The following is a 14,003-nucleotide window of genomic DNA, read 5'->3' as shown; positions in this document are numbered from 1 at the left end:
AACCATCTCAGGACAAAGGGTAGCCCTTTAAAATAAATACATACACCATTATAAAATTCGTCACATTGCTCTTATATTTTCAATTTTCCTGTAAGGTCAACAACAAAAACTTTGCCATAAACCAGGAGTGGTTAAATGACTCAAGTTTGGAGACTACTAGCAAGAAGGACAAGGAACAAAATAGATAAACACATTCTTTTATAAAATTTTTAAAAAGAAGAGGCATTTACACTGGGCGCAGTGGCTCATGCCTGTAATCCCAGCACATTGGGAGACCAAGGGGAGACCACTTGAGCTCAGGAGTTTGTGACTCACTTAGGCAACACAAAGAGACTTTGTCTCTAAAAACAAATAAACAAACAAAAAAAAACAAACAAGTAAACAAATATAGCCAGGCATGGCAGGCACCTGTAGTTCTAGCTACTCAGGAGGCTGAGGCAGGAAAATTGCCTGAGCTGAGGTGGTTGAGGTGCCACTGAATTCCAGCCTGGGCGACAGAGTGAAACTCTGACTCAAAAAAAAAAAAAAAAGGAGAGACATTTAAAAATGGCATTTTTAAAATAAATAATGAAGACAGAAACACAAAGGAAGAAAGGTTCATCACGAATCACTTTTTTTGTTTTTTAAGTTGAAGTCTCACTCTGTCGCTCAGACTGGAGTTCAGTAGCATGCTTGCAGCCATCACAGCCTCAACCTGCTGGGCTCAGGTATTCCTTCCGCCTCAGTCTTCCAAGTAGCTGGAACTACAAGCATGCACTACCACACCCTGCTAATTTTTCGATTTATTGTAGAGATAAGGTCTCACCAAGTTGCCCAGGCTGGTCTCGAACTCCTGGACTCAGGCAATCCCCTCGCCTCAGCCTCCCAAAGTGCTGGGATTACAGGCTTGCGCCACTGCTCTTGGCACAAATCATCTTAAATTCAGGAGGAAGTATTGCCTGCAAATGTGCATACAAGAGCCTGGATAAACTGACCCAGAGGATGTTATCAAAGGGGCATAAGATAAACTAAGAAAGCTAAGACTGAAGAATAAACTACAGAATATCTGACTCACACAACTCCTCGGTACATTGTCAGGAACCACAATGGTTCATCTGGTGAAACAGGAGAAGGCAACTCCAGGGACAATGGGAAAATACAGCTTCTCTAAGCACTGGTCCATGTATATACGATTTAGTTAGTATTTTTAATCAGATTAATTAGACACAGGATTGGTATGAGCTCCCTCTGGTAGGTTTGCCAAATACTTGAAATCTGTCATTCTTTGAAAAATAAAGGTCTCAAATGTTTTGTAAAAGTTTAGTTTTGAAGCTGCAGAAGAGTGGTTCTCAAACCTTTTAGTCTTGAAATACTTCTACACTCCTAAAAATCATATTTACATCATTTGCAAAGAATATGACACCTGGTCCCATTCACTCTCTTCTACTTCCTAAGTAATCACTATTTTGATTTTGGTGGTTATCATTCCCATGTATTTTAATGAAAAAATAAGTGTATGTTTGTTCTTTTGTGTACAGAGACAGAGAAAGAGAACCTAAGCAAGTACAAGTGAACTGGCACTGCTGGGCATGTTTTGCTGTTAGACATATTTTGAATGTTCATTAAAAAGATTTCATAGGCCGGGCTCGGTGGCTCAGCCTGCAATCCTGTGCCTTTGGGAGGCTGAGGTGAGTGGATTGCCTGAGCCCGCGGGTTCGAGACCCGCCTGGACAACTTGGCGAGACCTCATCTCTACAATAAATCAAAAAATCAGCCGGGCGTGGTAGCACATGCCTGTAATTCCGGCTACTCGGAAGGCTGAGGCGGAAGGATCACCGGAGCCCAGCAGGCGAGGCTGCGGTGGCCGGGAGCAGTCACTGCACTCCAGTCTAGGCGACAGAGTGAGACTCCAACTCAAAAAACAAAAAGATTTCATAGTTCGTGGTGGCTCAAGCCTATAATCCCAGCACTTTGGGAGGCCGAGGCAAGAGGAATGCCTGAGTCTGCGGATGCAAGACCAGCCTAGGCAACACAGTAAGACCTCGTCCCTACAATAAATCAAAAAACTAGCAAGACTTGGTAGCACATACTTGTAGTCCCAGCTACTTGGAAGGCTGAGGTGGAAGGATTGCCTGAGTCCAGAGTGCCACTTCACTCCAGCCTGGGTGACAGAGTTAGACTCCAAAAAAAAAAAGAAAAAGATTTTATAGTTTTGTATCACTCACAATGTACTTGTTTCCCTCAACACTGTATTAACCTCATCCATATTGGCATAAGTATCTCTAGAATCTTGATGATAATTGTTATAAAGTATTCAACATACAAATAGAGCCCATTTATATTATACTTGCTCCTCTTGATGAACATGTGTGCCCTTTTATTAAAAAATAACTTGGCCGGATGAAGTGGCTCAAACTTGTAATCCCAGCACTTTAGGAGGCCAAGGTGAGGGGATTGCCTGGGCCCATGGGTTCGAGAACAGCCTGGGCAACTTGGTGAGACCTCATCTCTACGATAAGTCAAAAAATTAGCTGGGTGTGGTAGCGCATACCTGTAGTTCTGGCTACTTGGAAGTTTGAGGAGGAAGGACTGCCTGAGCCCAGCAGGTCGATGCTGGGGTGGCCTGAGCATGCCACTGCACTCCAGCCTGGGCAACGGAGTAAGACACTAACTCAAAAAAAAAAAAAAAAAAAATTAAAGAGAAAAATATCAGGTAACAGAGCATAAAATTTTTGTTTTCATTGGAAACTACCAAATAAGTGGTGGTAACTATGTACACTCCCAATACAAGAGCATCAGGCATATGGTCCCTCTAGGCCTTTGATTATTGTGAGGAATATTAAATTTTGCTACCCTAATGAGTTTAAAATAATATTTGGCTGTTTTAATTTGCATTTTCTTGTATCCTGATAAAACTGGTTGTTTTATTAGTCAATCATTTGTCCTCTTCTATCAAAAAGCCATTTATAATTTTGCCTATTTTTCTCACTTTAAAAGAGTAAATAAATAATGCACATAAATAACACATATAAGTATGGCATGTTTAAAGAATAAAAGCACATACATGTATGCTCACCACCCAAATGCATTTTCAGAAAGAACAGTATCAAAATCACATATCCTGTCATTCCTCTCAGAGATAGCAACGAAACTAAATTTTTTGTTCATTATTCCCTTGTCTTACTTTATAATTTTTCTACTTACATATGAACTCCTAAATAACATATTTGCTGATTTTGCCCATCTTTTCAACTTGACATAAGTATAATCACACAATGTAAGCTTCTGCAGCTTTGTTTATGCTCAACACTTCTTTTTATAGTCATTCATGTTGACGCATATACGTTGTGACTTTTTCATTTTCACAGATACATGACACTGACATACCAAATACACTGTACTTTATTTCTCTGCTCTACTCTTGGTAGAAATTTAGGTTGTTTTTTAGTTTTTTAGCTAATACTAATAGCACTATGAACATTCCCATCTCATTCTCCTGATAGATGAGTCATACTCAAGAATGTCTTTAAGGTCTATAGGTGAGAATGAATTTCAGGAGTGGATTTTTTTTTTTTTTTTTTAATTGTAGAAATGAGTTCTCGCCAAGTTGTCCAGGTTGTTCTTGAACCCGTGGGCTCAGGCAATTCCCTCACCTCAGCCTCACAAAGTGCTGGGATTACAGGCGTGAGTCACTGTGCCCAGTCAGAAGTTTTATTGTAACATAGCCAACTTTAATACATTTTTTCTTTTTTTCTTTTTTTTTGAATTGGCGTCAGGCTGGAGTGCAGTGGCACGCTCACAGTCACTGCAGCCTTGACTGGTTGGACTCAAGTAATCCTTCTACCTCAGCAATCTAAGTAGCTGGAATTACAGGCACATGCCACCATGCCCGGCCAATTTTTTAATTTATTGTAGAGATGAGGTCTGGCCAATTGCCCAGACTGGTTTCAAACCTGTGGACTCAGGCAATCCTCTTACCTCGGCTTCCCAAAGTGCTGGAATTATAGATGTGAGCCACTGAGCCCAGACAGAATATAATACCTTAAACATGAAAATACTTAAACAAGAGAAATTCGTGCATGCTCTTATCATTAACTTTTCCTGCCTTCTTTCTTTCTTTTTTCCAATCCTGACAGTTGTCTAACTTTCAGTAGGAGCCATCTCATGACTATCTGATAGCTTCTTTCTTACAATCCAGGATCCTGGTACACACTCAGTCAATGTTTTTGACTGATTCATGGATTCCAATGTTTTCCTTCAGTCTTTTCCTTTAACTTTTTATTAGAAAATTTTCAACCACATGCAAACATAGAAAAAATGATGATTCCTCATGTATCCAACACCCAGCTTCAATAATTAACGATTATCAATCTTCTCACATCCATCCCCAAATGCCTAATCCACTTTGCCACATTATTTTGAAGAACATCTCAGACAAAATTATTTTGCCCACAAGTATTTTAACATGTATGTCTAAAAGAAAAAGTTTTTTAAAATATACCAAATTATCACACCTAAAAAATAAAATTAAAATTAAAAAGAATTCCTTAATTTCAAATATTCAGTTAGTGTTCAAATTTCCAACAGTCTCAAATGTATGGGGTTTTTTCATTGAGCAGTACTTCTCAAACTGTGGTAAAGAGACATTTTAGGATTTTCAATTGGTCACAAACTGATATTTTGGCCTGCTGCACATTACCACAGAGACCGCACACACACAACTCACAAAAAGTGTTTAAGAACAACTGAACCCATCCATTTGCTTGCTTTTCAACCAAAGAAGTTCACTAATAATATGTTTGACTATGACGGCTTAAACATTTAGCATTGCTTAAACATTTCTAAGTGCTTACTTTTTATTCCTCTCCATCTCATTCTGTAGATTGTATCATGAGTAGGCCTGCTATAGAATTTCCCACAGCCTGGATTGCTTATTAAATCTCTATGGTACAGCCTCATGTGTTTCTCTGGACTCTGTGCTTTCTATAAATATGGTAGTTGGATCTATAGACTCAACCAGATTCGAGTCCAATTTTCTTTGGAAAGACTGTATAGTCACATCAGAAGACATTTTGTGAAGTTAGTCGTCATTGATAACCAGTGTTACTAGTACTTCACGTCTCTCTAGTAAAGTCTAGCAAATAAATTTGTTTGTAGAAAGTCTGTTCTCTGAGACCTAAGGAAGTTCTCCTTTTTTCAGGCACAACTGTGTCCCTACACGACCTCAGTTTCTGTGCTCGGTTGTGACTTCCCACCCATTACTGAGAATTTTAAGGAGATCTTGTCACCTAATTGTGTTACAGATGTGATCTGTCTTTTTGGTTTCCTATTCTAGTCTATCTATCCATTTGGGGCAAAATGGGGATATTAAAAAACTATATACTTACCTCCCATTTACTTTTTTTAAATTGTTTGTTTTTAGCATCTTAAATTGAACACAATTCATTGATTTTCATTTTAAATTTCTGAAATAAATGTATTTAAAGCTAAATGTATCAAAAGTACCCTTTTAGCTATATGCCATCAGTTTTGCTTTTTTAATGTTAACTGTAAGCAAATAGTTTAGGTGAGGGTTACCATGTTTCTCCATAATAAGGCAACTATTTTCCCCAACATCTGAGCAGTTTGAAGTGAGTATTTTCATTGCCAGTGACAGAAATTCCAATTTATTATTAATATTTTTCTTTAACCTATATATCTATAGTTGTAAATTCTTAAATTTCTGAGAGTATGAAAAGTTTTAATTATCCTTTCTTATTGCTTCTACATAAACAACATTGTAGTTGGGCATTTATGTTATTGATTCTTTAACATTTATTTAGACTTCAGCTGTCAACTAGTAAGTTATTATAAATATTCCACATGACTATATACTTCTGACTCTTGGATGTACAACTTTGTGTTTGTGTGTATCTGCACTCACACAAATACATGCATAAACATATATAATTATGCTTGTTTGTGTATATATATATGGCTACCAAATTTTAAAAGTAAATACAAATCAAGCTTGTAGATCATGTTTTTCAAGTTGTCTATATCTTTACTAATTTTGTCTGCTTAATCCATTGGTTTCTGATGAAGGTCATTTAAAGTCTTCTACCATAGTTATGAATTTGTCAAACAACGTTTAATTCTTCAGTTTTGCTTTATTATTAAAACTATGATGTTGGGCACATAAAAATTTTTAATTCATGAAGTTATTTGGTTGATGTACTATTCCTCTTTATTCCTAAATATCATACTTTCATAAATTCTATCTTACCTAATATTAACAATATTGTAGCAACTTTCTTTTGGTAAGTATTTGCTTGACATATCTTTTTTCTGCCCTTTGTTTTCACTCTGGGGTAGTTTTGTTTCGGGTTTCTCAAACTAAAAAATTGTCCAATCTGATCATGTGTGTCTTTAATTAGCAAGTTTAACCCACTTAAAATTGTAAATACTGATTGTATTTGGACTTATATCTACACTCTTAATTTGGGGTTTCTATTTACCATACTTTTTTTCTTTCCTCTTTCCCAACTTCTGCTAAATTGAGATCATTTTCTACATTCTTCCTTTTCTGCTCCATCTGTTTGGAAGGTATAGATTGTGTTGCAATCTAATTATTTTCCAATGAAGCCTGAAGTTACTCAGCATTTCTATCCTTTCCCCAAATATGACAAGAACTTTAGCAGACTTTAATTACCTATCGATTGTTCCCTCCAATTTGTTACTGTTGGCTAGAGTTTTCATTTTACCTTTTTTTCAAAACACAAAAGGATTTTTTTTTCACAATTTATGGTTAAATGTACATATTGTTGAAGTCAATCCATTTCTATGCCTATCATTGTTTCTTTTATCCTACACCTCTATATGTACTTTTCTTGCTGAAATACACCTTATATTGATAAAAATAATAACAAAAATTAAATAACAGAAAAACTTTAAAAGATGATAAAATGTTTAAAATTAAATCTGTAGCATAATTACAGCTGTCTAAAAAATCCAATTCATAGGGGAATAAACCAAAAATTTAAAAAAACACTTCTTGAAAGTTAAGATTAGGTCAGACTTGGTGCCAACACTTCTGCTGAGGCTAGGAATTCATAAAACACCATCCTCTCCCAGCTCCAACCCCCATGCCACTCTTGGAACAAAAGCTCCCCTTGGTCATAAGCAAGTCCTATTTACAAAGCAGTTCCATGAAAATAAGCAAAATGGACAATAAATCCAGAAAACCTGAATTCTAGTTTTAGCTCTGCTACCAACTGGCTGCACAACTTTGCCACTGAACCTTTTGGGACCTCATTCCATGGTTGAAGAGAAAACAACCTACTTCACAAGGTTTTTGTTAAAAGGAGCAAATGAAACAATGAATACAGAAGTACATCATCATATAAGAAGATTAGATACATACATACATGTGTGCATAATTTTTCTTACTATAAATCACATTAGACTAGCCATCTGTGGTACCCACTAAACTGGATGAGACCCAAAATAAGCATGAAACAAGGTAAGGGCTAATTCCACCCACTTCCTGTCTCTCACCTTCTGTAGTAGCCTTGGTTTTCCAACCATTAAAATGCGAGGTGCACCTCTCAGCCTTGATTGCCTTTCATGGCATGCCAGCTTACAAATCAGTGTGCATGTTTCTTTCTTATTTCTTTAATGAGGTCAGCTGGGCTGAGCACCTGTCTGCTGTTGTGGCCTGGGTATCACATTACTGGCATCACAACCTCTCTTGCACATTAATTTTAGGTGGCATTCTATCACTTGGTCATATTTCTCAGTCTTTGACCTGTCTTTGTTAATCCTGTTTTAGTTTCCTAATAAATCTGTGTCCTTATTAATTGTTTTTATTCCTAACTTAGAAAAGAGTCAGCTATTCATAGTATTAAAAAATGCTCATCTAAGCTCCCCTGAGATACAGCATGGATGGTTGTTTTGTGTAAGGCTAACTAATTATTGTATTATAATAGAGTCACAGGATAACAGTACATCAGGAGACAGACAGAAAGGGAGAACAGTCTTGTTCATGTGTCTCCTGCAACATGACTTATTCAATACAACTAAGCAATGGTTACTTGCTAACCTATGGATCCTACACTATTAGTTGTCATGTTAACAAGTGTGTGTTTGCTGGAGAGTTTTGTGACAATAATAATTCCTCCTGTTCCAATGAACATGTTTAGAAGGAGAATTGCTAAAGAAGTAATGCTTCCTATGCCTAGTTTAATGCTGTTTATTTCTTACACAAAAATCAGAGATGGTTTTTAAAATATGTAATAAAGGATAAGTGGAACAGTAACTTTTTAGGAAATGGAATCAGGCTTTTTCATAATTTGCAAAAAAAATACACACAATGTATTAGGATAACATCTAACAGGTGCAAGGAGTCAAGTGCTTTTGAGAATGGCCAGAGAATATCAGATTCCCTAATAAAAAAGGCTCTACACATCCAAATATATACTTCAAAAATAACAATTAAGTATATAATAATTAAGTATATACTTTAAAAATACTTTCCACACCAGCGTGGAAAGTAGGGAAAGGTAAAGGAGGTAAAGGAGGAAGCCTGGGGATAAGAACACAGTTTACAGTTTAATCCAATAAATCACCAGTCCCCTAAGGTATACAAGAAATTCATTAATATCTCTAACAGCATGAAAACATAATTAACTTCTACTAACTGAGAACTGGAATAACCTGACCACAGGTTTCAGTGTTGCCTCTTCAGTCATCCTGGATTAAGGGTGAATTTGAGCCACTGACTATTCAACTGATAAGAAGTGACCCAGAGAAAGGCAATTGAGAGGTATTGAGAGAAACTATGCAGATAATCAAAAGCAAAGACCTAGCCGGGCTCGGTGGCTCAGTCTGTAATCCCACGCCTTTGGGAGGCTGAGGTGAGTGAATTGCCTGAGCCCGCGGGTTCGAAACTCACCTGGGCAACTTGGCGAGACCTCATCTCTACAACAAATCAAAATGAGCCGGGTCTGGTAGTGCACGCCTGTAGTCCCGGCTACTCGGAAGCCTGAGGCGGAAGGATCACTGGAGCCCAGCGAGTCGAGGCTGCAGTGGCCGGGAGCGGCAATCACTGCACTCCAGTCTGGGTGACAGAGTGAGACTCCAATTCAAAAAAAAAAAAAAAGCAAAGACCTACCAATTTCTACAGTTACTTACACAACAACACAGTCAAAAAGTACTGTACAAAGGACATCACTAAGGATGGATGCCATTATGGATGGATGATTCATTAAAACAAAATAATATCAAGCAAGGATGGCTATACTGATTTCACTGACATAAACTTTAGTGACCTCAACATTAAATGTCCATGATGTCCTTCAACGAAGAAAAACATCTCAAGACTCACCTCATGATTGGAGAAGAGCCGGACAGCCTCCAGCTGGTGAAACACAGGATAGTGTTGAGAGTCAATCTGGTCACGCCTGTAGACATCACCCACCACCAGGAAGGCGTCCAGCCCTGCATGCAGCAAATCCCACTGGTGTGCCGATGTGTGTGCTCTCAGCATATGAGTACGATTTAGGTAATAGTTGTCCCCCTTCTTCCTACTGGGGTGGTCAGCTGGGATAAGCAGGCTGTCAAAGTTCTGCCAGGTTGTGACCACTGGAGAAAGGTTGTCATAGACCGAAAACAGCGGGGTCCCAAACCGGCCCATGTACTGCTTGTAGAAGTGCTCCTTCACCCTCTCCTTGATCAGCCACAGAGGGTGATGCTGTTGATTGTGCAGATTTCGGCCAACCCTGGAGAAGACCTTCTGGGTGAGATTGGTGTAGTCATCCTGACGGTAGGATTTGCCCAGCAGCTCCACCACGCCACCTGGAGCTCCTTGGGCAGCAAATTCTGATGCAGCAGGCCTTGAGCCCCAGGTCTGATGCCAATGTCCTCTGGAGACTTGACTGGCCTTGCTCACCAGGTAGACACATGCACGGGAAACTCTCCTGAGAGCTGAGCCAACCATTGTGGAAACTTTTCATGAATTCTGAAAGGAGCACACATGCAAAACACATGTCAGGTGTTGCTCTGTGGAAAGCAAGTGTGTCCTGTGTGTCTCCCAGCAGCTCCCATTGTCCTAGTAACATGTATGTTTACCCCATGGCCACCTCTACACACTTGGAAAATCCAATTAAAGAATCTGCTAACAGAGGCTTAATGTTTACTGAACAAAATCTACAGATTCTTGAAGGTCACTTTTAGATCCCTCATCTCTAGATTCTCAGCTTTGTAGAAAACGTCCTTTATCACATTATTATGTTCTGAACTCCTAATGTGGAACATAAAACTTCAAATATGACTTCTACATTCTAGAACCAAAACACTTGAAAGGGATCACCTAAAATATAGAACTTAGTTGGAACCTAGTAAGGATCTCAAGACCTCTGAAGAACAGTAGAAAAGATTTTAAACAGCCATTCTTCATATTTCTGCCTTTCGTGCTCATAACTATAGAGTTTTCCTTATCCTTGACAGAGCATGACATCTGGATTAATTCACTAGATCACAAAATGACATTAACAATACTTTAAAATATATATTTTGAATAAAATATACTATTTTAGGTGGTGGTTATCTTTATTTAAGATTTAAAAAGATAAAAATGGAAAATGTAAGGAAATGTTATACATACAAAGTGATACACCATACCAATGGATAGCTGAAGCTATTTTTATGAATCAAAATCTTTCCTATCTTCACATCTGGTCATGTCATTTAAACTTAATGCCATTGTGGCATCTTCTCAATTATATTGTTGTTTTGGAAAAGAGCAAATTTCTACTATATACCCACAATAAACCAGGTGCAAGATTAATACTAGGGAAGGGACCCAGAGCAGCCAGAAGGCAGAATCGTAACCCAGATTTCTTTAAAAGCAAAAAATGCCCCAAATTTAACAATATCACCAAATTTCACAGCTGAAAGTCACCTCAGCTTTCATCTAAGATAAGCCGGGTGCAATGGCTCACAAATCTTAGCATTTTGGGAGGCCAAGGTGAGAGGTGAGAAGATTTCTTGAGTCCAGGAGTTCAAGACCAGTCTGGGCAACATTGTGAGCTCTCATCCTTACAAAAAATTTAAAAACTAGCTGAGTGTGGTGGCACACACCTGTAGTCAGTCCCACCTATTCAGAAGGCCAAGGTCAGGAGGATCACCTGAGCTCAGGAGGTCGAGGCTGAGCTCAGGAGGTGAGCCATGATTGCACCACTACACTCCAGCCTGGCTAACAAACTAAAAAAAAAAAAAAAAAAAACAACTAAAACAGAAACAAAAAAAGCCTACCTAGTATACACCTAGGCAACATAATTCAACTGTTTCCAAACTGGAACTGAGGTCATCTAGCTCCAACTTCAATTGTTGTGCTTGTGGGTGACTGCTTAGCCTGTGCATAGCACTTTTGTGACTGTCATTATATGAAAAGTTTTCAAAGATACCCAGAAACTCTCTGAATTTATTCATTTCAAAAGAACTTTTGACTGAACTTCAACTGAAACATGTCTCTCCATCCACTCTTCGGTGGCTTGCCACTGCAGTGCATATGAATTTTACATATGCATATGCAGTCGTATGCATCTTAGCACAAAGCACACTGTTATCTGCTACCTACCTCAGCACCCCTGGCAAAACACAAGAAAGCATTTCTTCCTACCAAAGGCATATGCTGTTATACAAAGTTCTGGAAACTCTTCTGGGAAAACTGCTTTTGATGCAGTTATTTGTAGGATGCTGTCTAGGCTTTTCCTTCTCAGTTTCCAGCTCCTCACCCAACTGCACAGTTAGTTTCTGTTTTCACAGATCTGCCAACTCTTCCTTGCTCACCCCACACAATCCCCAGCTTGCCAGTGGAAACCTGAGTTTTCCTGTCTTTGTTTTCTGACCTTTTGTCTACCTGCTCAGCCCCTGCTTATATTCTCCACTGTCATTCTTCCCACCCCAACAAGTATATGTCCTTCCTTTATGATCTCTTACAGAGAGAGATTAGAAGTGAAATCACTTTACCCCTTCTGAAAAACGAATTTCTTTCCTTCTGCCTCTGTCAGATTTCTTTATAAAAAATATTTCTTTCTTTTTTTTTTTTTTGAGTGATGTCTCACTCCATCGCCCAGGCTAGAGTGCAGTGGCATGCTCACAGTCACCCCAGCGTCGACCTGCTAGGCTCAGGCAATCCTTCCGTATCAGCCTTCCAAGTAGTCAGAACTACAAGCGTATACTACTACACCCAGCTAATTTTTTTATTTATTTTAGAGACGAGCTCTCACCAAGTTGCCCAGGCTGATCTCGAACTTCTGGGCTCAGGCAATCCTCTCGCCTTGGCCTCCCAAAGTGCTGGGATTACAGGCTTGAGCCACCACACCTGGTCCACTGTAAGAAATATTTCATCTGAAAATATATAGCGAGACCTCATCTCTACAGTAAAACAAAAAATTAGCCGGGCGTGGCAGCATGCGCCTGTAGTTCCAGCTACTTGGAAGGCTGAGGCGAAAGGATCGCCGGAGCCCAGCAGATCGAGGCTGCGGTGGCCGGGAGCGGCCAATGCACTCCAACCTGGGTGACAGAGTGAGACTTCAACTTAAAAAAAAAAAAGAAAATATATAGAGGACCCCAACACCAACAACAGTCATACCTCTACTGGTACATGCTCTTCTATTTCATCCTTTTAACTACTCTGGAAAGTAAGTATTATTCTTACCAGTTGATCAACAAGGAAAAGAAATCTAAATCAATTGTGTAGCTTATGTAAATTCACATGCATAGTCATTAGACAAGGTTCAGAACTCTGAGAAATTCAAGTATAGTGGACTCTGAACGACAGGAATTTGAACTATACAGGTCAACTTACAGGTGAGTTTTTTTCAGTAATAAGTTACACTGAGTGTGCCTGCTTCTCCTGCCTTCTTTTCCATCTCCTCCACTTCCCCCGCCTCTACTGCCTGTAACACAGCAAAACCAACCCCTCCTCTTTCTCCTCAGCATATTCAATATGAAGATAATGAGAATAATGACATTTATGATGATCCGCCTTCCACTTAATGAATAGTAATACAGTTTTTTTGGTTTGTTTTTTGTTTGTTTATTTTGTTGAGTGGAGTCTCACTCTGTCACCCAGGCTGGAGTGCAGTGGCACGCTCATGGCTACTACAACATGGACCTGCTGAGCTCAAGAAATGATTAATCTAGATCCTGCTCATAGTGATTTAACTCATTGTCCAATGTGTAATCGATAAATTGAACTAATAGATAATAGTGACCCAGAGATTTCTAGAGACCAGGTAACAGAGGCAGAGAACTCAGAATGGATGTTTGTTTGTTCAGATGAACTTCTGTCTTTGAGGTTGCAAAGGGAGACAACTTTGGACATAAGGAAGCTAATTATGGATGAAATAGCCACGCTATAATTTTCCTAAGGCAATTTGAAATATGGTTTGGAAGTGAAGTAAGAGATGAGTTCAAGAAATGTAGTTTGGAGGCAGTGGCTCACCCCTATAATCCCAACACTTAGGGAGGTCAGGGTGGGAGGATTGCTTGAACCCAAGACTACACTACACAACACAGTGAGTCTTCATTTCTACAAAAAAAAAGTTAAAAATTAGCTGGGTGTGGCAGTGCGCACCTATAGTCCCAGGTACTTGGGAGGCTGAAGCAGAAGGATTCCCTGAGTCCAGGAGTGCAGGGTTGTAATGAGTCGTGATAGTGCCACCACACTTCAGCAACAGTGAGACACTAACACACACACACACAAAGAAAATATAAAGAAATTTAGACCTCAGAAGTAATTTGTATAGAAGAGTTATTGTGATAAGGATATAAATCAATGTCATAAGAATCCATAGACAGGAAAGAACACATATAGAAATGGGAAAGCCGGGCTCAGTGGCTCAGCCTGTAATCCCGCGCCTTTGGGAGGCTGAGGTGAGTGGATTGCCTGAGCCTGTGGGTTCTAGACCCGCCTGGGCAGCAAGACCTCATCTCTACAATAAATCAAAAAATCAGCTGGGCATGGTAGCACATGCCTG

At 39.1% G+C, this 14,003-nt stretch overlaps 1 protein-coding gene across 1 annotated transcript in view; it reads right to left on the bottom strand.

Annotated features, from left to right (window-relative positions):
- Positions 1 to 9,253: 9,253 nt before the first annotated feature.
- LOC103273774 (phenylalanine--tRNA ligase, mitochondrial-like) overlaps positions 9,254 to 14,003 on the bottom strand; it is an 81,467-nt gene continuing 76,717 nt past the window's right edge. Inside the window, exon 2 of the mRNA XM_021719130.1 lies at positions 9,254 to 9,976. Within this exon, the coding sequence (XP_021574805.1) occupies positions 9,254 to 9,955 (702 nt within the window). The 5' untranslated portion in view covers positions 9,956 to 9,976. The remainder of the gene's footprint in view (positions 9,977 to 14,003) is intronic.

Source organism: Carlito syrichta, unplaced genomic scaffold (genome assembly GCF_000164805.1).
Source record: "Carlito syrichta isolate Samal-C Ts95f unplaced genomic scaffold, Tarsius_syrichta-2.0.1 Scaffold314212, whole genome shotgun sequence".
Classification (NCBI taxonomy): Eukaryota; Metazoa; Chordata; class Mammalia; order Primates; family Tarsiidae; genus Carlito; species Carlito syrichta.
The sequence above is the reverse complement of the archived record's forward strand: the minus strand, read 5'-3'. Positions and strand labels throughout refer to the sequence as shown.